At 19.5% G+C, this 24,005-nt stretch overlaps 3 protein-coding genes and 1 long non-coding RNA gene across 5 annotated transcripts in view; 3 read left to right on the top strand and 1 right to left on the bottom strand.

The window, feature by feature from the left end:
- Positions 1 to 2,703: 2,703 nt before the first annotated feature.
- On the bottom strand, positions 2,704 to 8,371 carry LOC127290190 (uncharacterized). Its single transcript, XR_007844270.1, has 2 exons — positions 8,268 to 8,371; positions 2,704 to 3,109 (listed from the first exon to the last, which is right to left on the bottom strand). It is a non-coding gene; the product is annotated as an uncharacterized LOC127290190 (long non-coding RNA).
- LOC127290186 (transmembrane protein 53) lies at positions 3,517 to 6,439 on the top strand. The gene is made up of 5 exons (XM_051318620.1): positions 3,517 to 3,810; positions 3,910 to 4,117; positions 4,401 to 4,553; positions 4,628 to 4,753; positions 6,091 to 6,439. The coding sequence occupies exons 1-5, from the start codon at positions 3,590 to 3,592 to the stop codon at positions 6,361 to 6,363; spliced, it is 981 nt and encodes a 326-aa protein (XP_051174577.1). The 5' UTR covers positions 3,517 to 3,589; the 3' UTR covers positions 6,364 to 6,439.
- A 41-nt stretch (positions 8,372 to 8,412) lies between the features above and the next one.
- On the top strand, positions 8,413 to 16,403 carry LOC127290176 (KAT8 regulatory NSL complex subunit 2). 2 transcript variants are annotated; one of them, XM_051318606.1, is made up of 9 exons: positions 8,413 to 8,713; positions 8,898 to 9,172; positions 10,602 to 10,783; positions 11,541 to 11,709; positions 12,892 to 13,055; positions 13,464 to 13,600; positions 13,842 to 13,964; positions 14,242 to 14,382; positions 15,900 to 16,403. In XM_051318606.1, exons 2-9 carry the CDS (start codon positions 8,907 to 8,909, stop codon positions 16,191 to 16,193), a joined length of 1,476 nt encoding a protein of 491 aa, XP_051174563.1. In that variant the 5' UTR covers positions 8,413 to 8,713; positions 8,898 to 8,906; the 3' UTR covers positions 16,194 to 16,403. The 2 variants fall into 2 exon arrangements, with proteins under 2 accessions (XP_051174563.1, XP_051174562.1); XM_051318605.1 differs by having other exon boundaries at positions 12,877 to 13,055.
- Positions 16,404 to 17,833: 1,430 nt separating this feature from the next.
- LOC127290183 (uncharacterized) overlaps positions 17,834 to 24,005 on the top strand; it is a 124,293-nt gene continuing 118,121 nt past the window's right edge. Inside the window, exons 1-2 of the mRNA XM_051318616.1 lie at positions 17,834 to 17,970; positions 22,516 to 22,742. The gene's annotated coding sequence lies outside the window, so the exon portion shown is untranslated. The remainder of the gene's footprint in view (positions 17,971 to 22,515; positions 22,743 to 24,005) is intronic.

The following is a 24,005-nucleotide window of genomic DNA, read 5'->3' as shown; positions in this document are numbered from 1 at the left end:
AATAAATCTATATTTTTAATTATAAATCATTGAAGGTGAAATTTAATTGAAAATTTTAGATTAATATAGTAAAATTTATAATTATTAATTATAAAAAATAATTATTAATTTATTATATAACTATATATATATATAATTATATTAAAAAATTTAAATTAATTATTTAACTTTAAAATTTTTATTTATATTTATAGTGAAGATTTTATTTTTTATTTATAATATCGTTTAAAATTATAAAATATATATTTTTTTTTTAAATTGAGATTTTCTTTATATATTTTCTATTTATATACTTAAAATATTTATATGCAATAGAAGGTTAGGTTTATGTTGGTCATATTTTTTAATTTTTTTTTTGTAAAAGAATTTACATAATATATATATATATATATGACTATTTATATAAAATTATAAATATTTTATGATTTTATTATTAAAAAAATTATTAATTTATAATTTTTTAATTTATTATTATAAACTTTTAATGAAAATTTATAATATAAATTTTTCTACTATTGTAACAATGAAATAATAATAATAATAATAATAATAATAATAATAATAATAATAATAATAATAATAACAATAATAATAACAATAGTAATAATAATAATAATAATAGTAATAATAATAATAATAATAGTAATAATAATAATAATACTAGTAATAATAATAATAATAATAATAATAATAATAATAGTAATAATAATAATAATAATAATAGTAATAATAATAATAATACTAGTAATAATAATAATAATAATAATAATAATAATAATATTAATAATAATAACATTAATAATAATAATTTACATTAAACAAATAATTTGTAAATTTCTTAAAAGTTTTGCAATAATAATAACTAATTTTAATTATTATTTGTTAATTATTAATTTAAATAATTAATTTTTTTTGAAATTTGATTTTAAATTTTTATAATATTATTTATTATGGTACAGTTTTACAACATATATATTTCTAATGAGGAGAAATTGAAGAGTCATTCTCTGTCCCATATGTATAGTATTAACGCAATGATTACAGTTTGCTTTTTTTATTCGTTGAAGCTTGTCTCTATATATACAATAAATGAATAAATCATTCTGAGTCATATATATATATATATATAATAGCGAAATTCCGCTCGTGACGTCATTTTCTTTAAAGGTACGTGCTTCCATAGATTTGAAATTTTATTCATCCGGAGAATTTAATTTATTTTCATTAAAAAAAATAAAAAATTACTCAATATTAATGGCTTTTTTTTAAAGAAAGAGCATTTTTTTCATCATGGATAAAAATAAAATTTAATTGCATTTTTTTTTTTTTTTTTTTTTTTTTTTTTTTTTTTTTTTTTAATTTAAATGATAAATTATATTCACCCGGAACTGAGACAATTGAATAAATATATAACAAGGAAATTTTAAAATTATAATGAGAAATTACAATTATTATATTATACAATTTTTTATTATTATTATTATTATTATTTTTAAATATATTTATAATGATATTGCATTTATTTTTTATGATTCATATTGAATTTGAATTAATCATTGCTATGAATATATCATTGTCGTAATAATGACAAATATATACTTGATAATGAAAGATTTTATTGATTTTAGATTATAAAATATTTTTAAATTTCTCTATTATATATAATGGGAATTGAATTTCTATGAAAATTGATATTAAAAAAAAAAAAAAATTCTATTTTTAATTAAGAAATTAAAATCAATTTTTAAAAAAAATTTTTTATTTTTAATTAAGAAATTAAAATCAATTTCGAAAAAAAAATTTATATTTTTAATTAAGAAATTAAAATTAATTTCGAAAAAAAAAAATTTGTAATTTCTTTTAAAAATTTATTATTTATTCTCTAATCTTTGTTATGTAATTTTATTTCAGTGTACCTATCATTTTTTGTTTTATTTTAGCGTAATTTTTATTGCACAATATTTCGTAATTTTTAAAATTTTAGATTTTTTTTTTTAAATTTAATTAAAATATTGATTTTTAATAATAAAAATTTGCGAATTTAAAATTTCTTTTTAAAAATTTTTCCCATATATTTTTGACTTTAATCGATTTGGCAAAGAAAAGAGAAAAAAAAAAAAAAAAAACGAGTGTCAAGGTCAAAAAACAATGCAGAGAACATAAATTTACTTTTTCCGACGATAAAATTGATATTACAAATGAGCATTTAAAGTATTAACAGTAAAACACGAAGGTTATCCATTTTTATCACTTTCAGTGCTAATAATAATTTATAAAGTATCTTTCACTTGAAAATTTTATTTTTATTATTATTATTATTATTTTTATTATTATTATTATTTATTATTATTATTGTTATTTATAATTATTATTATTATCGTTAATAAAAATGAAAAAATTATTTTGTTCACTAAATCTAGTGTAGAATTTTTAATTTTCATCCGATTGTGCTCTACTTGGACTCAAAATTTTCGTAATTAAATAGATTATCGATAAAAAATTTTAAATATAAACTTTTTTTTATTGTCTGCTTTTACAAATGTTTGTTCTAATTCTGTTTCGCTGGAAGAATGTGGCTTTTGGTTTTAAATTCCACAGAAATAAGAATTGTTAAATCTTTTGTAAAATTAATTAGTCAATTGCTGCATGAACGACATAATAGTGAAATGAAAGAGTATTAATGTGTTACAGTCACTTCTATCGTTTTTTTTTTTTTTTTTTTTTTTTTTTGTTTTAATTTAATTGTTTCTGTATGAAGTAAATATAAATGTAATTTCATCAAAATTTTAATGTTGCAAATTCAATGGTTACACCTATTCATATTCAACCAGAATGATATTTTTTATTTGCTTATGCAATTTTGCATTCAATTCCAAATAAATTAGGGGGAGTAATTGCATTGTTTTTATCTGTAGGAATTTTAATAATTCAGTTTTAGTCTCTTGCGATAGCGATTCTCCGCTTTTGTATACTCATGTAAAGAGGTAGACAAGTGTAAATAAATTATTATTTAGAAACAATTTAAATCACTTAAAACTTTTGCTGAAAAAAAAAATTCATCAGTCTAAAAGACTAATTTCGTGGTATCATCCTCTCGAGCCACACGAAACTAAAAACATAAAATAAAATTAATTTTAAACTATATATATATATATAATTTTTATGAATAAAAAGAAAAAGAATTTGAAGCATTTGTACAGAAAATATATAATAAAACCAAAAAAAAAAAAAAAAAAAATATACTCCAATAGATGGTAATAAATTGCAAAATCAATTTTTTAAAATTATATATTTATTCAAAAATAATATACATTTTTTGAATTATTTCGCCCTCTGAGGGGGTGGATATTTTATATACATTTTGCCGAGATCGTCCGAATGTTGACGCAGCAGTTTCGCTGATGTCATTTTATCGATCCTAAGCTTTTCAAAGTTGGCCAGCAAATCGACGCTAGACTTTGTCTTTTTTTTTAGAAAAGCAGTATCTCCGTGTTTTTGGTGTTTAATAATCTGAAAAAAGAACTCCCAAAGGCATTATTTTTATTTGGTGCTATTGAAATTTAAAATAATTTTGAAGGCCCAGACGAGGATGATCGATCAGGAAGAGTTGGATTACTATATAATGTTTCCCTCGTTTCCTGTTTCACCAAAAGATCCAACCATCACATCCACAATGGACAATCAAGATCGTAGGGATGATTTTGTATTTGTTTATGAAGAAGATAAACGACCGGTGGTCGTTCTCCTCGGCTGGGCCGGTTGTCAGGATAAATATTTGGCTAAATATAGCGCAATTTATGAAGAAAAAAGGTATTTTTTTTTGGCTAATGAAAAAAAAAAATAATAGTAATAATAGCAAAAAAAAAAAAAAAAAAAATTTTTTAATAACCAATTCATTTTTTCGAATAGTTGTATTACACTTCGTTATACGGCACCAGTGGATTGTCTATTTTTGAGAAGAGACAAAATGCCATACATTGGAAAACGATTAGTTCAAGTTTTATTGGATAAAAGTTTAGGAGAACATCCAATATTTTTTCATATTTTTAGTAATGGTGGTGCATTCCTTTATGAATATGTGAGTGTTGCAATGCAACAAGCTGGATCACCATTTCAGGTATTTTTTTAAGTTCTGAATTTATTTCTAAAAATTAACCTACTATTTTGTATATAGCGAATTATGGAAAATATTTTTGTTTCCAGTACAAGTACATAGAAAAATATGCTATTGAATCGTATTTCTGCCAAAGGTATAAAAATTACTGAAATGCTGTAGAATTTATAAAATTTTTACAAATTTTCATAGCATATGCTTTTATTTTTATACCTTTAGCTGTTGATTCAATAGAATATTTTTCTCAGTATGGGAAAAGATAATTGGATTCCTTTTTTTTTTTCAGGTGAAAGGCGTGATTTTTGATAGTGCTCCAGGAGAGAGACGAGTTCTATCTTTATATAGAGCTATTAGTGCAATAATTGGTGGTCATCCTCTCACCAACATTCCAATGTCTTTTGTCATAACATTCTTTCTCTCTGTGATTTGGATCGTCGAAGTAGGTTTCTAATAAAATTATGAGAATGGAAATAATATTTTTTATCTAACATTTTTTCAATTTTATTGCCGTAGATTTTCATTCAATCTTCATTGAGAAAAGGAAAAATGATGGCAAGTCTCGCAACACTTGCAGAAGAGCCCTATTCATGTCCTCAATTATTTCTTTACTCCAATACAGATACTTTAATATCATCCGCGGTAAATATTAAATTTTTATTATTATTATTATTATGATACTGATCCAAAAAAATAAGTTACCCAAAATTTTTTACAACCGATTCTTATTGGATTTTGTTCGTTAAATCCAAAGCTGAAAATATTCGATTGGCTTCAGTTTTTCAGCAATTTAGGATTTAGTGTTAAAAACCGTATTTTTGGTATTTCTAAATTTTTAATTGGTCGAAAAATGGAGCCAATTGAATATTTTTAGCTTCGTATTTTACGAACAAAATCCTATAAGAATTGGTTCTAAAATTTTGGGCAAGCAAAGTTTTGTCATTTATAAATTTCTTTTCCCAAAATCCAATTTTACAACCGATTCTTATTGGATTTTGTTCGTAAAATCCGTAGTTGAAAATATTCGATTGGCTCTAGTTTTCGAGTAATTTAGGTTTTAGAATCGAAAAACGAATTTTTGGTATTTTTAAAGTTGCTCAAACCTAGAGCCAATTAAATATTTTCAGCTACGGATTTTACGAACAATATCCTATAAGAATCGGTTCTCAAAATGTGTTTTTGGTAAAGAAATTTATAAATGACAAAATTTTGCTGCCCAAAATTTTAGAAACAATTCTTATAGGATTTTGTTTGTAAAATCCGAAGCTGAAAATATTCGATTGGCTCCAGTTTTCGAACAATTTAAGATTTAGAAATACCAAAAATTCGGTTTTTAACACTATATCCTAAATTGCTCGAAAACTAAAGCCAATCGAATATTTTCAGCTTCGGATTTTACGAATAAATTCCTATAGGAATCGGTTGTAAAATTTTTGGGTATAACTTAAAGGGGGAAATCACATTAGGACGCTGTTTTTTTTAGCCGTTTTTCGGGATTTTTTTTTTCTTGAAAGGGATAACATTTTTTAAATAAAATGCAAGAATGACATTATGTTGTACATATATTTAGCTGTGTCTCATCATTTTTTTTGAGCATTTTAATTAAAAACAATTGAAGTTAGTAGCCATTAAACCTGGAGCTGCGCCGTCTGAGTTTATAATTGCTGTGCAAAGTGGAGTTCACAAATTTGATCTAAAAGTCAAAAATTAACTACTTTTAAGTTAATTTTTGGCTAATTTTTTTTTTGTCCTTCCTCTTCTTTATAAGTCAAATCATAAATTCACAAAGGAACTTCCTCAAGAACGCCGTTACCAATCTGTTTCGCTACTCGTAGCAAGCTTCATTTATTACAAAATTCCATTTTTTAAATCCTCTAATATGTGGTTTCTCCCCCATAAAAATATGGTCAGTTAATTTATAAAATTACTTCAAATGATGCAAAAATAAGACGTTTTTATATGTTTTTTTTTCCCTCAAGGATGTGGAAAAATTTGCAACTCGTAGAGCAGAACGTGGTGTTAAAGTTGAAATGGTGCTTTTTACTGATTCACCTCATGTGAAACATTTCACGACATATCGTGATGTTTATGTAAATACTGTTTGCAATTTCGTTAATGAATCATTGAGAATAAAGCACAAGACAATCGAGGCTAATAATGGACAATGTGTCGATGATGATAATGACGTTAATCTAATTGAGACTCAAGGTTTAACGAAACGAGTGGTCCTTCCTCACGAAGCGACAAAGTAGTAAATTATATTTATATTTTTAACGAATATAATATATATATATATATATATATATATATATATATATATATATATATATATATATATATATATATATATATATATATATATATATATATATATATATATTTATCTGTCTCGAAAATCCCTCCTCGCTAATTTTAATCGAAAAAAAAAAAATTTTTTTTTGATTCAAATAATCAGTTACTTTGACTATCTGATAAATATTTTCTGAAAATAATTTTTAAGTTTTGGTTTCAAATACAAAAATTGTTATTGTTTTAAATACAATTTCACTATTTGAAACCAAATTAAAAAAAATTAATTTAAGAAAATATTTGATGATAGTCAAAAGTAACGGATTATTTGAATGAAATAAATTTTTTTTTCCACTGCATAATTATAATTATAATATAATATTATAATTATTTTATAATTATAATGGATTTTATTCTCATAATACGAAAAAAAACTAATAGATAAGAATTAATTATTTAAATAAATATTTGTTTCTCTCAAAAAAAAAAAAAAAAAAAAATATGAGAATAATTCGACACAAAAAAAAACTGTAAAATTTCATTAAATAGAAATTTAGCACAAAAAAAATAGAAATTAGGATCGATATCAAAATATTAAAAATTATATTTGTTACATACATATATATATATTATTATTATTATTATCGAATTTAAGAAAAAAAAAGACGAAAATCCTAATTTTTTTACACCAATCGTATAAAAAATTGTAAATACACTCATAATATTTCATTTATCATAGTATTTTCATTTTTTTTTTTTTTTAAATAAGATTTTAAAATATAATTTAATAATATTTTGTCAAAAATATTTATTGGCTTATATTTTATTTACTTTTTATTTATATATTTATTATATTGTTTCTCTTCATTTTCTATATATTATAATATTTATAAAGTCTATTTATTTATTTAAAATAAAAAAAATTTCTTACAAAAAAAAGGAATTTTTATTTAAAAAACAATTTAAAACAATTACTTTTATAGAGAATGTGGCGAAATATTTATATAAGTATTAAATTATTTCTAGGTATTCATTATTATTATTAACAATAATAATAATTATTATTACTTTTTTTTAATTCTATTTTTTTAATTTTTTAATATTTAGTACAAATTTTTATTATCATTTTTTTTTTTAATTGTACCAAAGAATTAACTTATAATTTTAATTAATAAAAATATAATTATTAAATTTATATTATATTTAATATATTTAATTATATTTTTTTAAAAAATTTAATAATTTTTAATTTTCTTAATATTTATAAAAAAAATTTATTATTTTTTTTTATTTGTACCAAATAATTAATATTTGAATTAATAAAAATATTATTATTAAACTTATATTGTATTTGATTATTATACATTTTTTTTCTTGTTTTTTAGTTTTATTTTTTTCACTTTTGTTTTACGAGACTTTTTTATGTTTATATTTTCTTTTATATATATATAGAAATTTTTTTTTTTTTTAATATTTAGTAAAAAATGTTTATTTTGAAAAATTTGTTTCCCAATTATCATAATATTATTATATATTAAAAAAATTTTGTGGTTATATACGAAAAAAAAATTTTTTCGATACAAACCTAACCTCAAATATACAACAAATTTATTTACATTTATTTCGTATTATTCAAAAAATTAATTTTATTCGATTTTAATTTTATTCTAATTTCGAAGAAAATCAATTATTTGTACTAAGTGATTTGTTATTAAAAATTTTATTTTCATAAAATTAAAATTATTATATATGCGCGTCAATTTTTCTTATTAAATTACGAAACAATAAACAAAAAAACTATTTGATAATTAATTTTTCAATTATAAATTAAAATAAAACTAAAAATAATGTATAATTTATTACTTACTTGTTATTTTTTCAATTATAAAAAAACAAAAATTTTTTTTTTTAACGCTTATTCTTCTTTTGTTATAACAATTCAAAATATATATATATAGGACACACATTTCCTGGAAATACATTGGAGGCGACATCTGTGCGAATATAACTAGAAGTAACAATATTCAAAATGGCGCAACAAAGCAGCAGGAAGTGAAAAAGGTTCGCGTTTTTTTTTCTCATCACACGCAATAACGTATAATAGTGAAATAATTTCTGTTAAATTAAAAAATTTTCCACTAAATTTCGTATGAAATTTTTAATTAAAACTCACGACAATTTAAATCCGCTTATAAAATAAAACGGTGTGAAAAAAATAGTGATTTATGCAACACAGAATTTTGTGTATTATATAGTGAACAAAGGATTTTTGATTATAATTATTACAAAACTTTTTTGGAAAAATAAGCCTCGGTAAGTTTTTTCTTAAATAAAATAATATTAAATAAATAATTACTGAATTTTTTGTTTTAAAGAAATTTTTCTATATCAAAATTCATTTGTTCTGATTTACGTTGTGCAGATAGTTTAGGCGCGAAATTCAAATTGTTTAAAAAAAATATATATATATAATTAAATTGTTTTTTTTTTAAATGAGGGGTAAAAAATGAATTCATCAATGTTTCGTGTGCCAAAAACAACAATGCCAACAATTTGCCCAGTGAATCAGGGTAAAAAATTGAAAGAATCACAATCAAGATGTTCGTATCTTTCATATGAATGTAGTCAACCTTGTTTAGATGGTTATACATATTGTGTTAAACATGTGTTGGAGGATCAAAATGCACCGTTTAAACAATGTAATTTTGTTTACAATACAAATGGACGAAAATGTCAGAATGCCGCTCCAAAATTGGATCGACGCGAAGCTTCGTAAGTGGTTTTTATTTTTTTTTAAGTTACGAAAAAAAAATTCCCGCCTAAATTTCAATTACTTTAAATTTTTATAATACAAAAAATTCAAGTTTAGTATTTTCAAAAATTACGAAAAAAAAAACAAAATTTCCCGTCTAAATTTAAATTATTTAAAATTTTTATAATACAAAAAATTAATATTAGTATTTTAAAAAATTACGAAAAAAAATTCCCGCTTAAATTTCAATTATTTAAAATTTTTATAATACAATAAATTAATTTTAGTATTTTCAAAAATTACGAAAAAGAAAAATTCCCGCCTAAATTTCAATTATTTAAATTTTTATAATACAAAAAATTAATTTTAGTATTTTAAAAAATTACGAAAAAAAAACAAAATTTCCCGTCTAAATTTAAATTATTTAAAATTTTTATAATACAAAAAATTAATTTTAGTATTTTAAAAAATTACGAAAAAAAAATTCCCGCTTAAATTTCAATTATTTAAAATTTTTATAATACAATAAATTAATTTTAGTATTTTAAAAAATTACGAAAAAAAAACAAAATTTCCCGCCTAAATTTCAATTATTTAAAATTTTTATAATACAAAAAATTAATTTTAGTATTTCTTTTTTTTTTTGCAATTTATAATTATTTAAATTTATTCTTTTTTAAAAATTATAAAATTTTGTAAAATCATTTCTAAACTAGACAATTTTGTGGAGTTTTGTAAATTAATTTTTAGAAATTAGTATTTTTAATTTATTTTGAAATAAATAAATTAATTTTTAGAAATTTTTTTTTTTAATTTATTTTGAAATAAATTTAAAAATTTACTTCTTTTGAACAGCAAAGAATGCATATTTAGGTTTCAGTAAAATAATACCGAATTAATTTGAAAAAAAAAAATTTTTTTTCAAAAAATTAATAAAAAAAAACAATATTTTAATGCTAAAAATTAATTTTTTCCTATAATTTAAAAAAATTGTAATTTTGGAAATTTAGTTAATTGTTAACATTATTTATAAAAAAAAGTTATTTAAAAAAATAAAAAAAAGTATTTAAAACTATTTATTTTTATTTAGAATATTTAATTATTATAATAATTGATTATTAAATAAATTTTCCCAAAACAAAATTAGTAGAAAATTAGTTTTTATTATTATTAAATTATGATAAAATAATAAATAAATTTTGTTTATTTAATATTTATTAATTATTATTTATTATTAAAATAATAAAGTATTTATTGATTATTATTTATTATTAAAATAATAAAGTATTTATTAATTGTTATTAATTATTAAAATAATAAAATATTTATTAATTATTATTAATTTATTTATTATTTAGAAATTTTTTTTTTATTAAAAATAATAAATAATTTATTATAATGTTAATTAATAAGGAAAAAATATTTTTTTTTTTGTATTTAAATTTATAGATATTGCCCTGAACACACGAGGAAAGCTCAACTTCTTCGAATAAAATCAACATCAAAACATTCTTTACCTCAAACTCCAGAAATGTTGCTCTTAAATCTCAATCATTATGTGAAACCAACAAATTTATCCGAAAAGGATGCAAAAAATTTACCGGAAAAATCTAATGTCCTGGATCCTTTCAGTGAGTCATTTTTCGATGAATTAATAAAAAAACAATAAATAATAATAATATTAATAATAAAAATAAAAGGATTTTTTTTAAATTATTAAAAAAATTATTTAAAAAATATGAAATTATTAAAAATAATTTTTACATTTCTAATAAAATAAATTATTTAATTTTATATTATAAATTTTTATTATTATTATTATTATTATTATTATTATTATTATTATTATTATTATAATTACTATATTATTATAATAATTATTATTTATTACCTACTATTATATTTTAATTAAAAATAATTAAAAATTACAATTTATGTAATTAATAAAATAAAAATAAATAATTAAAATTATGAAATTATTATTAGTAAATTATAATTATTAAAATTATTTAAAATAAATTCTAAAGAATGTAAAAACTGAAAATTAGTCCAAAACCAAAAAAGGTTGCGAACAATTAATAAATAAAAAAAAAAAAAATTGTAATTATTAAAAAAACAAAAATTAATTATTTATTTTTTGATTAACTTTAGTTTCTAATTATTATGTTAATTAATTAAATACGTTAATGAAAAAATAAATAATTATAATTTATTGTAATATTAAAATATATATATATATGTTATTTTTATTATTTCCTAATTGAAATTTGTATTTATTTTTTAATTTTAATTTTTAGTTGTAATTTTTTTTGTGTAATTAATGTTTTTTAATTTTGTTTTTCTCTCTTTTTTTCTCTCTTTCTCTCTCTCTCTCTCTCGCATTTAAAGCGGAAATCGAAGCAACGAAGGTAAATGCAAAAGTGAGCGATATTTTGGACTATGCAAGTTCATCGGACAGCGATGTTGAACCAGCGACAGTCAGCGATACAATTCGTGGAATATTTCTCGATGACAGCGATACCGAAAGTGTTCATAGTCCACAGGAGGATCCATTGAAGTACGTTGCAGATTTTATTAAATATTGAAAAACTATCTAAATTTTTTCTCTCTCTGTTTATTTATTTATTTATTTATTTAGAAGAATACATCTAAATAAAAAAACAAATAAATTTGTTTAAAAATATTATTTATATTTAGAAATCTAAATCTAAATAATAGAATAAATTTATTTATATTTATTTAAAAGTAGAAAATCGAATCTAAATAAAAAAACAAATAAATTTCAATTTCTTGTACATAAAATGAAAAAAAAAAAAAAAAATTCTGTTAAAACAGAGTATTTTAAATTTTCTGTAGAAAAAAAAACCGCTAGATATGCTTTGAGCTTGCGCTATTATTTCCAGTATTTAGAAAAAGAAATCTCTTTTTTTTCTAATTAGAAATCTCTTGTACTTTTTTTTTTTCCCCCAGTGATTTTGTATTATTTTTAGATTTTATTTCATTTCGTTTTTATTTTTGTTTTAAAGTTTGTTTCCACTTTTTTTTATTCTTTTTGGTTTTTTTGTTATTACTTTTTAATTATTATTTGTTATTTTTGAATTATTTTCTTTAAAAAATGTGTTAGAAAATATTTATTTATTTTAAATTTAAAAAAAAAATTTTATTATTATTTATAATATTGACAGATTTTTATTACAGGTAAGTTTTTTTTTTATTTTTTTATTAAACTTATATTTTTATTAATTTATTATTAATATTTCATTTTTATTATTATTATTTATTATTATTATTATTATTATTATTATTATTTGATTTTGTTATATATTTTTTTTGCATACGTTTTTTTTTTTGTATTCTTTTTTTTTTTTTGTTTATTCTTTTCAATTTTTCTCTACGAACTTTGTTTTCCATCAAATTTATTCTCTTAGTTAAAATTATTTAAAAATTTTTTATAATATTTTCCCTTTTTTCTTTTCATCTGTCGAAATTTGGATTTGGATTTTAATTTTTTTTTTCTTTTCGTTTTTATTAATTTAAATCCTTTTAGCTTTTGATTATTTCTTTTTTTTTTTAAATAAAAAAATTTTAGAATTTAAAAAAAAAAAATAGTTTCTCTAGGTCTGACTGTCAACTATGTATATATATATATATACAAAAAACTATCTTCTCTTTTAGTTGCTTTTTTTGGCACGAAGAAGATACTGTTTATCTATTGAATCATTAGTATTAATTTTTTAAGGCACGCTGGAATCTTTACTGCCGAGGAGGTGATTTACATCGCTCGTGAAAAACTCATTCGTTTACAATCATTGTACATTGATCAATTTCGAAGATTGCAATATACATTGAGGGAAAAAAGACGTAAATATCTTCATTCATTGAAGAAGGAGAAGGAAACTTTATGTAAGTTTCTCTTTTTTTTATTTTCTTTTTTAATTATTTAAAAAAAAATTTTTTATTTCGATTTTTTTTTTTCTATTTAATTTCAAATTTTTTTCCCTATTTTTTTGTTTTCCCTATATATTTAATTTCTAGTAAAAAAAATGTTATTTCAATAATTATTTACTTTTATATAATTATTATATTATAAAATAAATATATTTTTAAAAAAATCTGCTTTTTTAATTAATAAGTATATTTTATTAAAACGAAATTTTATTCTTTCTATTTATTTGTTATTTATTTATTATTAAATTTTAAATTTAACAATTTTTAGTTCAATTTAAAAATAAAGGGAATTTTATAATTATTGTTTTTATTTCCTTCGGCAATATTAAATAAATAATTAATAAAAAAAAATAAATATTCCAGGTAGTATTCATAATCAACCGAAGGAAGGTGGAAAAGAAAAAAAGATTTATGACAAATTAAAAGCATTAAATCGTTATCATCGACGTAGTGGATTTGAAGCGATTCTTTATCGAAAATCCGTTGAACGACGTGTACAGGTAAAATTCAAAATTATTTTTTGAAATTTAAATTTCAAATTTATTACATTATTTTATTTTAAACAAAAATTAATTTCCTTCTTTTTACATTATTTTTAATTATTAGGATAATTATTATTTTATTTTTTTTTTATTAGTAATTATTATAATTAAATGGAAATATTAATTATTGGAATTGAAAATTTTAAAAGTGACAAAAATTGATGTCTTTTTTTCTCAAAATAATGTTTTCTTTTTGTAGGCAACGGAAGGTCAATCGCAAAAACCGCCGAGCGTTCCAAAATGTATTTTCACTGAAGGTGGCGTAAAATGCGGCGAAAGAACACTTCCCTCAGCGAAACATTGTCGAAAGCATATTTTAAGCGTATGTAAAAAATAATATTTTAAAATAATTTAAAATTTATTTTATTAAAATTCATTTTCTTTTTAATTATTAGATCTTAGATTAAATTTATTTTTTCCATTGTTGTTTTATATACTAAATTATTATTTTTATTTAATCATTTCATGGGATTTATTAATTATTATCACAATTATTGATTATTTAATTATTTATTATTATTATTATTATTATTATTAATTTTTATTATTAATTTTTTTTTGTAAATAATTAAAAAATTTTGTTTTCACTTTTTTTTTAGGATCAAAATCAGGTTTTGTTCAAGGCTTGCGGTGCAATAATGGCAGATATCGAATGTCATGAGCCAGTGCCAGTTATTTTCGATTCAAATTGTGTTTTTCACATGAATTTACCGCCACAATGTAAATTGGAGCCAATGAGAGTAAGATTTTTATATTTTTTTTTTTCCACAAAAAATTGCGAATTTCATTTTCTTTTTTCAATCAAAATTAATTTTTATTTAGAAATTAATTTTTTTTTTTTTTGTAACGCGGATAAAATTAATTAATTTGGTTTTTTTTTTAAATTAATGAATTTTAAAGAATTTTATTAAAAATAAATAATTATTTTATACTCGAATTTTTACATAACAAAACTTTTAGTTACCGAATTTTTTGTTTGTCAGAATTTTTAATTTTCCTGTTATTTTTTTTTCGTAATTTTCTTTTTTTTTTATTTATTTATTTCCCTAAATTTTAATTTCAAATTTTCTATTTTTTTTTTTTTTTTTTATTTATTTTCCTAAATTTTAACTTCAGTTCTCTATTTTTTCTAAATTTTCTACATACAAAAACATTTACTTAAGAAAAAAAAAAGAATATTTTATAAAAATGATTCAGTTTAAAAAATAATTGAATTCTAAAAATAATAAAATTTAGAAAATAACTAAATTCTAAAAAAAAAAATTTGATTTTTGAAAATAATTCAAATTCTAAAAATAATTAAATTTAGAAAATAATTTAAATTCTAAAAATAATTAAATTTAGAAAATAATTTAATTCTAATAATTGAATTTAAAAAATAATTTTCAATTTTCAAATTAAAATTTGATATAATATAAAATATATAAAAATTCTGTCAAATAAAAATTTTGGATCATAAAATTTTATAATAATTGAATTCTAAAAATAATAAAATTTAGAAAATAACTAAATTCTTAAAAAAATTTAAAATTTTGTGGAAAATATTTGAAATTTAAAAATAATTAAATTTAGAAAATAATTTTGACTTTAAAAAATACAATTGAATTTAGACAATAATTGATTTTTGAAAATAATTTAAATTCTAAAAATAATTAAATTTAGAAAATAATTTAAATTCTAAAAATAATTAAATTTCGAAAATTAATTAAATTCTAAAAATAATTAAATTTCGAAAATTAATTAAATTCTAAAAATAATTGAATTTAGAAAATAATTTAATTCAAATAATTGAATTTAGAAAATAATTTAATTCAAATAATTGAATTTAAAAAATAATCTTCAATTTTCAAATTAAAATTTGATATAATATAAAATATATAAAAATTCTGTCAATTAAAAAATTTTGCAGTTTAAAATTTTGTTATAATGTAAAAATTCGTTTAAAAAGAAAATCTGTAAAATTTTATTTGCGAAAATTAAAAAATTCGTCTAACAAAAATAATTATTTCTAATAAAATTTTTTAGAATGTGTTCTTTTTTTTTTTTTTTTTTAAATTCGAATAAAATTAATTTGGTTTGTTGAAATTAATGTTCCTTTTGTAATGCGGATAAAATAAATTTATTTGAAAAATCAAATTTTTTTTTTAAATAATATATTTTTTTTTCTTGTAATGCAAATAAAATTATTTAATTAATTTTGTTTTTTGAATTTAATCGTTTTGTGTTTTTTTTTTTTTTTTTTGCAATGCGAATAAAGTTTGAGGAGAAAACGCCGATAAATGAAGAAACACCAATGACAATGGATGGACAATCGTCATCGTTGGACAATAATGATTTAATTGATGTGAGACGTCAGGAAATTATTGATCCCGACGATGATATGGCTGGTATTATGCGCGAATTAAATGACACGACTCCAATTTTAAATGCAATTAATAATAGTAATAATAACAACAATGATGGGGCAAATAGTGAAGCGAGCACTGAAACTACCTACAGTATCACGCCACATACCAGCGATTTAATGAAAGACATTCAACTTTCAAATTGAAAGTTTGTAAAATTTCTAAATTATCTATTTTCAATTTTTTTTTTCTTTCTTTCTTTCTTAATTTTTCTCTAAAAATTGACGCTCAACAATGCCGAATTATTTTATGTATCACAAATTCTGTGCGTTCGAATATTATTTTTTTGAAACTTGAAAATTTATTTGAATAATTATTTATTTAGTTTGATAAATTTTTTTTTTTTTTTTTGAAAATTTACGAGAAAAAAAAGGTACTTTAAACATTTAGTAAATAAAATTTATATTTTTCAGTACTTTTTACGAATTTAAAATTAATTATTGTGTAAATAAATAATTTATTTTTGTATTAAAAAAAAAAAAAAAAAAAAAATGTTAATAAAATTTTTGGAAATTAGAAAAAAAAAAAAAAAATTATTTTTATTCGAACGTTCAGAACTTTAGAGGCACATATTTATTTTAATATCAATCATTTATTATTGTTATTATTCAATTACTATTGTTACGAAATTATTATTTACTGTTAAATAAATTTAAATAAATAATAATTATTATTAGTATTATTTAAAATGTTTAGTTTTTCAATAATAATAATAATTTATAAGTAAACAATTTATTGGAATTATCAATTAAAAAAAATTTTACGAATTATTATTAATTAAAGTTATTATTATTTGTATTAATTATTTTTTCCAATTATTATTATTTATTGTATTAATAATTTTTTTCAATTATTACTATATTATTATTATCAATTTTCTTGACTTTTTTTTTTTTTTTTTTTAATTTTTGTATAAATAATACCAATGTATTTTAAAAAATGAAAATTTTAAATGTTATTTTTTTTTAATTATATTTTTAAAAGATTTTTATTATTATTATTATTATTATAAAAAATTATTGTAGTAAAAAAAAATTTTTTTTCTAAATAAAGAATATTAAAAAAGAAATACTTTGAAATAAAATAATTTTTAAAATACATAACATTTTTAGAAAATTATTATTATTATTAATATCAAGTATTGAAAATTTAGGATTCATTTTTTTTTTGAAATTATATTTTTATAACCGACCAAGCAGCAATTTTACCAACAATTTTTTGATAACTATATTACCAACTGTCGGTAAATACATGGAAGCTATATTCCTATATTTTATATCAGATTATAGCGCCTCCGACGGCCTTTGGCCATTTCTGTTTGCTTCTATTCTTTGTCTTTTCAATTTATATTTCATAATAATTTATTACAATTATTTTATTAAATATATATTTAATAATATTGTTAATAAAAATGCAAAAAAAAGCATGTAATTATAAAAAAAAAAGTTTCAAACAGAAAAAATAATAATCTATAAATTTGTAAAATTTGTCTGAAAATAATAATAATAATAATTGTTGAATAATTATTTTTAACTGAAAAATTTTTTTTATTTAAGATAAATATTATTTTTATAATAATTTAATTTCTTACAATTATTTTATTATAATTTTTTAATAAATTTCATTATTTTAAAAAAGCGCGCGCGTTATTTTGGGCCAATCAGATGATTTCAACTAAAATTCTGGCATAAAGTGTTCCGTCCAATCAGCGCACGGCAGACAGAGCTGGTGTGTGAAATAAAATTTTGCTACAGCGCACGCTCAGTTCCATCTTGGATGTCATGGAGGCAACATCTGTTTCGCTACAAGAAATTTTTTTTTTTGGATAACTTTCAATTTTAGCAAGCATTGATTTCCCCCACTTTTTTTTTGCAGTAAACGAGATGAATTCAAGGACAAAAAGAAGTTTAATTGATACGACAGGTAATAAAATATATGAATAATTTACAATTTTCCTATCGTATATTGAAAGGTATGAGTGACAATTGCAATAGCAATTAAATATGTATATAAATAATATAATATATAGATAATATAATGTATAATAATATCTCAATTTTTATAGTTTTTCAAATATTATTAATTTTAATTATTATTATACTGCCGTCTAAGGTTGGTTCCACAATAGGCAAAATAGTATCGTTTTGAAGACGATTTTCATGCTAAAACGATGCGCGCGCATGCTTTTTCTATTGTCGCCAATCGTTTCGTTTTGAAAATCGTCTTCAGGACGGTACGATTTTGTCTATTGTGGATTCCAACCTAAAGTATAAAGTAAATATGATCTTTTCTAATATTACTGTTCCTAAAATATATTTATTTCAAGCGATAATAAATTAATTTGATATTATTGGGTTATTGAATTTTTTTTTTTTATTTATTAACCTAAAAACATACATATATTATTATAATAATTTAATTCATGACACATGACATGAAAAAAATACCCATAAAGGTATATGCAGAATAGAAAATATTACCGGAATCGCAACCGGAAGAATCAGTTAGAAAAGGACAAAAATATATTTGCGAAATTATTGTGCGTCGGCCTTAAGTTATGAAAATATCAAAAATTTGTTACACAATGCATTTTTCAGTGGTGGGGGGGGAGTAACATACGTATTTTACCTCTGTAACAAACCATGTAACATACGTAGAATACTTCGAGTTTGTTACATTTACCCATCCCTGCTATGAAGTGATTTTCACAAATTTTTCAGGTTAGATTGTCATATTTTGCACAGTTTTGCAAATCGCACTTATATATAATTTATAAATAATTGAGCTACTTAAATAAATTATATACGCTAGTGTTTTTGACTTGATATTTTTGAAATTCGACAAAGTGTATATATATCAACATAGTAATTCTGGAATCAAAAATATTATTTATCTAATAAATTTTTTTTATTAATTCTTTTCTTTCTATCTTTCTTTCATTTTTTTTTTGTTTTTTTTTTATTAATCAGGGTGTTTAACGGTCATGAAAAAGTCAGGGAATTTATTTAATTTTCTGGATTTTTTTTTATAAATAAATTAAAGTAACTATTAGTTTCAAAAAAAATTTTTTTACTTTTTTCCCCAAAGCAAATGCAAATTAAAAAATTGGCTTTCACACTCAATTATTATTAAGCATGTGATATATATATTAATTAAGTGAATAATTATTTACTACTATTTATTGAATCTAATAAATGATTTTTTAAACTTGGATAACAATTAATTCATTTTTTTTTTCAGTAAAATATTTGGTTTTTTAAAATATAAATCAAAAATTATTTTGATACAATTTTATTTTATCGGTTACAACTTCAAATAAAGTAAATTATTCATTAATACGAATAATTTATTATTTTAATGCTTTTATTATTTATTAGCAATTGCAGACAAAAATACAATAATTTGAAAACTTTTTAAGCGAAAAATGATTTCAGATAGTTGAATTTTTTAAAGAATAAATTAAGAATAATTGAATTAATGCAGAGTTATAATTGGAATTATTAAATTTAAAAAAAAATTTGAGATGGGAAATTTTACAAATTAATAAATTTTAGAAGCCTTTAAATTGAAATTTTGGAAAATAATTGAATTGTAGTTGATTTTTAATTGAAATTTTGGAAAATAATGGAATTCTAGTTGATTTATAATTGAAATTTTGGAAAGTAATTGAATTTTAGTTGATTTAGAATTGAAAATTTTAAAAATAATTGAATTTCAATTGACTTTTTGGAAAATAATTGAATTTTTGTTTATTTTGGATTGAAAATAATTGAATTTTAATTGATATTTTTGAAAATAATTGAATTTCAATTTACAATTTTGGATTGAAAATTTTGAAAATAATTGAATTTCAATTTACATTTTGGAAAATAATTGAATTTTGGTTTATTTTGAATTGCAAATTTTGAAAATAATTGAATTTTAATTGATATTTTTGAAAATAATTGAATTTTAATTTTCATTTTGGAAAATAATTGAATTTTGGTGTATTTTAGATTGGAAATTTTAAAAATAATTGAATTTTAGTTGATTATGAATTGAAAATTTTGAAAATAATTGAATTTCAATTGACTTTTTGGATAATAATTTAATTTTGGTTTATTTTGGATTGAAAATAATTGAATTTTAATTGATATTTTTGAAAATAATTGAATTTTGTTTTATTTTGGATTGAAAATTTTGAAAATAATTGAATTTCAATTGACTTTTTGGATAATAATTTAATTTTGGTTTATTTTGGATTGAAAATAATTGAATTTTAATTGATATTTTTGAATTTATTTTGGATTGAAAATTTTGAAAATATTTGAAATTCAATTTACAATTTTGGAAAATAATTGAATTTTAGTTTATTTTGTATTGAAAATTTTGAAAATAATTGAATTTTAATTTATATTTTTGAAAATAATTGAATTTCAATTTTCATTTTGGAAAATAATTGAATTTTGGTGTATTTTGGATTGGAAATTTTAAAAATAATTGAATTTTAGTTGATTTTGAATTGAAAATTTTGAAAATAATTGAATTTTAATTGACTTTTTGGAAAACAATTGAATTTTGGTTTATTTTGGATTGGAAATAATTGAATTTTAATTGATATTTTTGAAAATAATTGAATTTTGTTTTATTTTGGATTGAAAATTTTGAAAATAATTGAATTTCAATTGACTTTTTGGATAATAATTTAATTTTGGTTTATTTTGGATTGGAAATAATTGAATTTTAATTGATATTTTTGAAAATAATTGAATTTTGTTTTATTTTGGATTGAAAATTTTGAAAATAATTGAATTTCAATTGACTTTTTGGATAATAATTTAATTTTGGTTTATTTTGGATTGGAAGTAATTGAATTTTAATTGATATTTTTGAAAATAATTGAATTTTGTTTTATTTTGGATTGAAAATTTTGAAAATAATTGAATTTTAATTGACTTTTTGGAAAACAATTGAATTTTGGTTTATTTTGGATTGGAAATAATTGAATTTTAATTGATATTTTTGAAAATAATTGAATTTTGTTTTATTTTGGATTGAAAATTTTGAAAATAATTGAATTTCAATTGACTTTTTGGATAATAATTTAATTTTGGTTTATTTTGGATTGGAAATAATTGAATTTTAATTGATATTTTTGAAAATAATTGAATTTTGTTTTATTTTGGATTGAAAATTTTGAAAATAATTGAATTTCAATTGACTTTTTGGATAATAATTTAATTTTGGTTTATTTTGGATTGGAAGTAATTGAATTTTAATTGATATTTTTGAAAATAATTGAATTTTGTTTTATTTTGGATTGAAAATTTTGAAAATAATTGAATTTCAATTGACTTTTTGGATAATAATTTAATTTTGGTTTATTTTGGATTGAAAATAATTGAATTTTAATTGATATTTTTGAATTTATTTTGTATTGAAAATTTTGAAAATAATTGAATTTTAATTGACTTTTTGGAAAATAATTGAATTTTGGTGTATTTTGGTTTGGAAATTTTAAAAATAGTTTGAATTTTAGTTGATTTTGAATTGAAAATTTTGAAAATAATTGAATTTCAATTTACAATTTTGGATTAAAAATTTTAAAAATAATTGAATTTTAATTAATATTTTTGAAAATAATTGAATTTTAGTTTTTTTTTTACTAAACATTATTTATTTGATTTAATTGTATCAAAATAAATTTTTATTTGATTAAAATAAAAATTTTTTTAGTGTAATTTAGGTCAGGGAAATGTCAAGGAATTTTGTCAAAAGTACTGGAAAAATATCAAATTTTCAGAAATGCTACAGAAATTTTGATTTTTGAAAATTTAAAATTAATTATTAATTATAATAATAGTAATAATAATAAATTATTATAATATTGACAATGATAAGATAATTAATAATGATTAGAATAATAATAACAATAATTTATCAGGAGAATCAGGGAAAAATTTTTCAATATTAGTGGTAACCCTGTAATTCTTTTCCTTCTTCCTTTTTTTGTTTTATTAATTTCTTTTTTTTTGTTTTTTAATTTTTTTTTTGTTTTATTAATTCTTTTCTTTTTTTTTATTAATTCTTTTTTCTTGTTTTATTAATTCTTTTCTTTTTTTTGTTTTTTTTTATTAATTCTTTTTTCTTGTTTTATTAATTCTTTTCTTTTTTTTGTTTTTTTTTATTAATTCTTTTTTTTTGTTTTATTAATTCTTTTTTTCTTCCTTGGGTTTTTTAATAATTCTTCTTTTTCTTTCTTTGTTTTATTAATTCTTTTCTTTCTTTCTTTTTTTGCTTGTTTTTTTTTTTAAATTCATTTTTTTCTTTTTTATAAATTCTTTTTCTTTCTTTTTTTTTTATTTATTTTTTCTTTTTTATAAATTCTTTTTCTTTCTTTTTTTTTATTTTTTTTTTCTTTTTTATAAATTCTTTTTCTTTCTTTTTTTCTCTTTTTTTTTTTATTTATTTTTTCTTTTTGTTTTCAAGGCTTAATAACGGAAAGATGAGGATGACTTGGTTGTTGAATTCCGGGCCGAATGGCGTGAAGATGAAAAACGAGAAGAAGAGGATTTTTAAAAAACCAAGTGGACCCCAGGAAGAGGACGAACGAACGAAGAAGAAGAAGAAATACACGTCAAGGTGTGAGCTCGACTCGATGACACTGTAAACACTCTCTCTTGCGCGCGATGTTTCAGCAATTACCATTCAAAGAGGTAAGGTAACCCCTTAAAAAATAATTTTTTCGGTTTGTCCTTGGTAAAATGTGTTATAACAATACTAAAAAAAAAAAAAAAGAAGGAGCTCGAGACTAAAAAAAACACACACACACTCTCTCTCTCTCTCTCTCTCTCTCTCTTTCTGACAAAACAATCCTTCCGAAATTCGGGGAAGGGTTTTCGAGTGCGTGAGCTCGCAGATTTGACTGTTGGGATGATCCGCACCCGGAATATATACATATATATATATATAAACTTTAACGTCATGTCCGCAAGTATTTCTTTCATCTTTTTCCGACTAATTCTCAAAAATTTTTCTCAACAAACAAAATTCTTATAATATATTCTTTTGTCTTTTTTTTTTTTTTTTTTGAAAAGGGTTTTTTTTTGGTTTTTTTTTTTTTTTTTTTTTTGCTTTATTATGCATAAAGTGTTTTGTCAATATTGAAAAAAAATTTCCGAATTAGTTATCTTTTTTTTTTTTTTTTTTTTTTTTTTTTTTTTTTTTTTTTTTTTTTTTTTTTTTTTTTTTAATAAAACAAGGAGAACATTATTTTTGAAACATAATGTTTAATTACTGCTAAATTTTTATAGTTTTTGTTTTCGATTTTTATTTTCAAAAAAAATTTTTAATTTAAATCCTTCAAAAATTTAAAAAAATTCCATTAATTTTTCACTTAAAACATTTTATGAAATTTAATTTGCAGACCTCGAAAACGCAACATTGATTTGCTGGAATTGAAGTATTTTGTATAGCTAAAGTCCTCCCGAACAAAAAAAAAAAAAATGTTAATGGAAAAATCCGCTAAAATTAATTGTTTTTCAGATGAAAAATAAAAAAAGGTGAACGAAATCGAAAAATTGAGATTCTAAGTATAAAGTAAAGTATATGAATGTTTTTAAAAAAGTTTTTTAGCATTCAAAATGTAACAACATTAAGGATTTATTCTTAAATTAAAGTCAACAGTTTAAGGGACATAAAACTGTCCCACAATTGTCCCAAACGTGTTTAAACAATTGAAAAAAAAATATATATATAAAGTTATTTATAGGCAATCAAACTATAATATTGTCATTCGGCTAGAAAATCTAAGGGACAAGTACAGTTCTTTACATGTCCCAGAAATGTCCCATAATATTTTTAGAGTATTTAGAAACTATTATAAAAGAGATTTTCAAGTAATCCAATATTATAATATATTGTCTAGCAAGCCAAATGGTATAGGGACCAGTACTGTCCCATACATGTCCCATAAGTGT

This window comes from Leptopilina boulardi, unplaced genomic scaffold (genome assembly GCF_019393585.1).
Source record: "Leptopilina boulardi isolate dan_hultmark-lab unplaced genomic scaffold, ZJU_Lbou_2.1 LbouV2_55, whole genome shotgun sequence".
In the NCBI taxonomy this organism is placed as follows: Eukaryota; Metazoa; Arthropoda; class Insecta; order Hymenoptera; family Figitidae; genus Leptopilina; species Leptopilina boulardi.
This window is presented reverse-complemented; position numbering and strand designations above follow the sequence as displayed.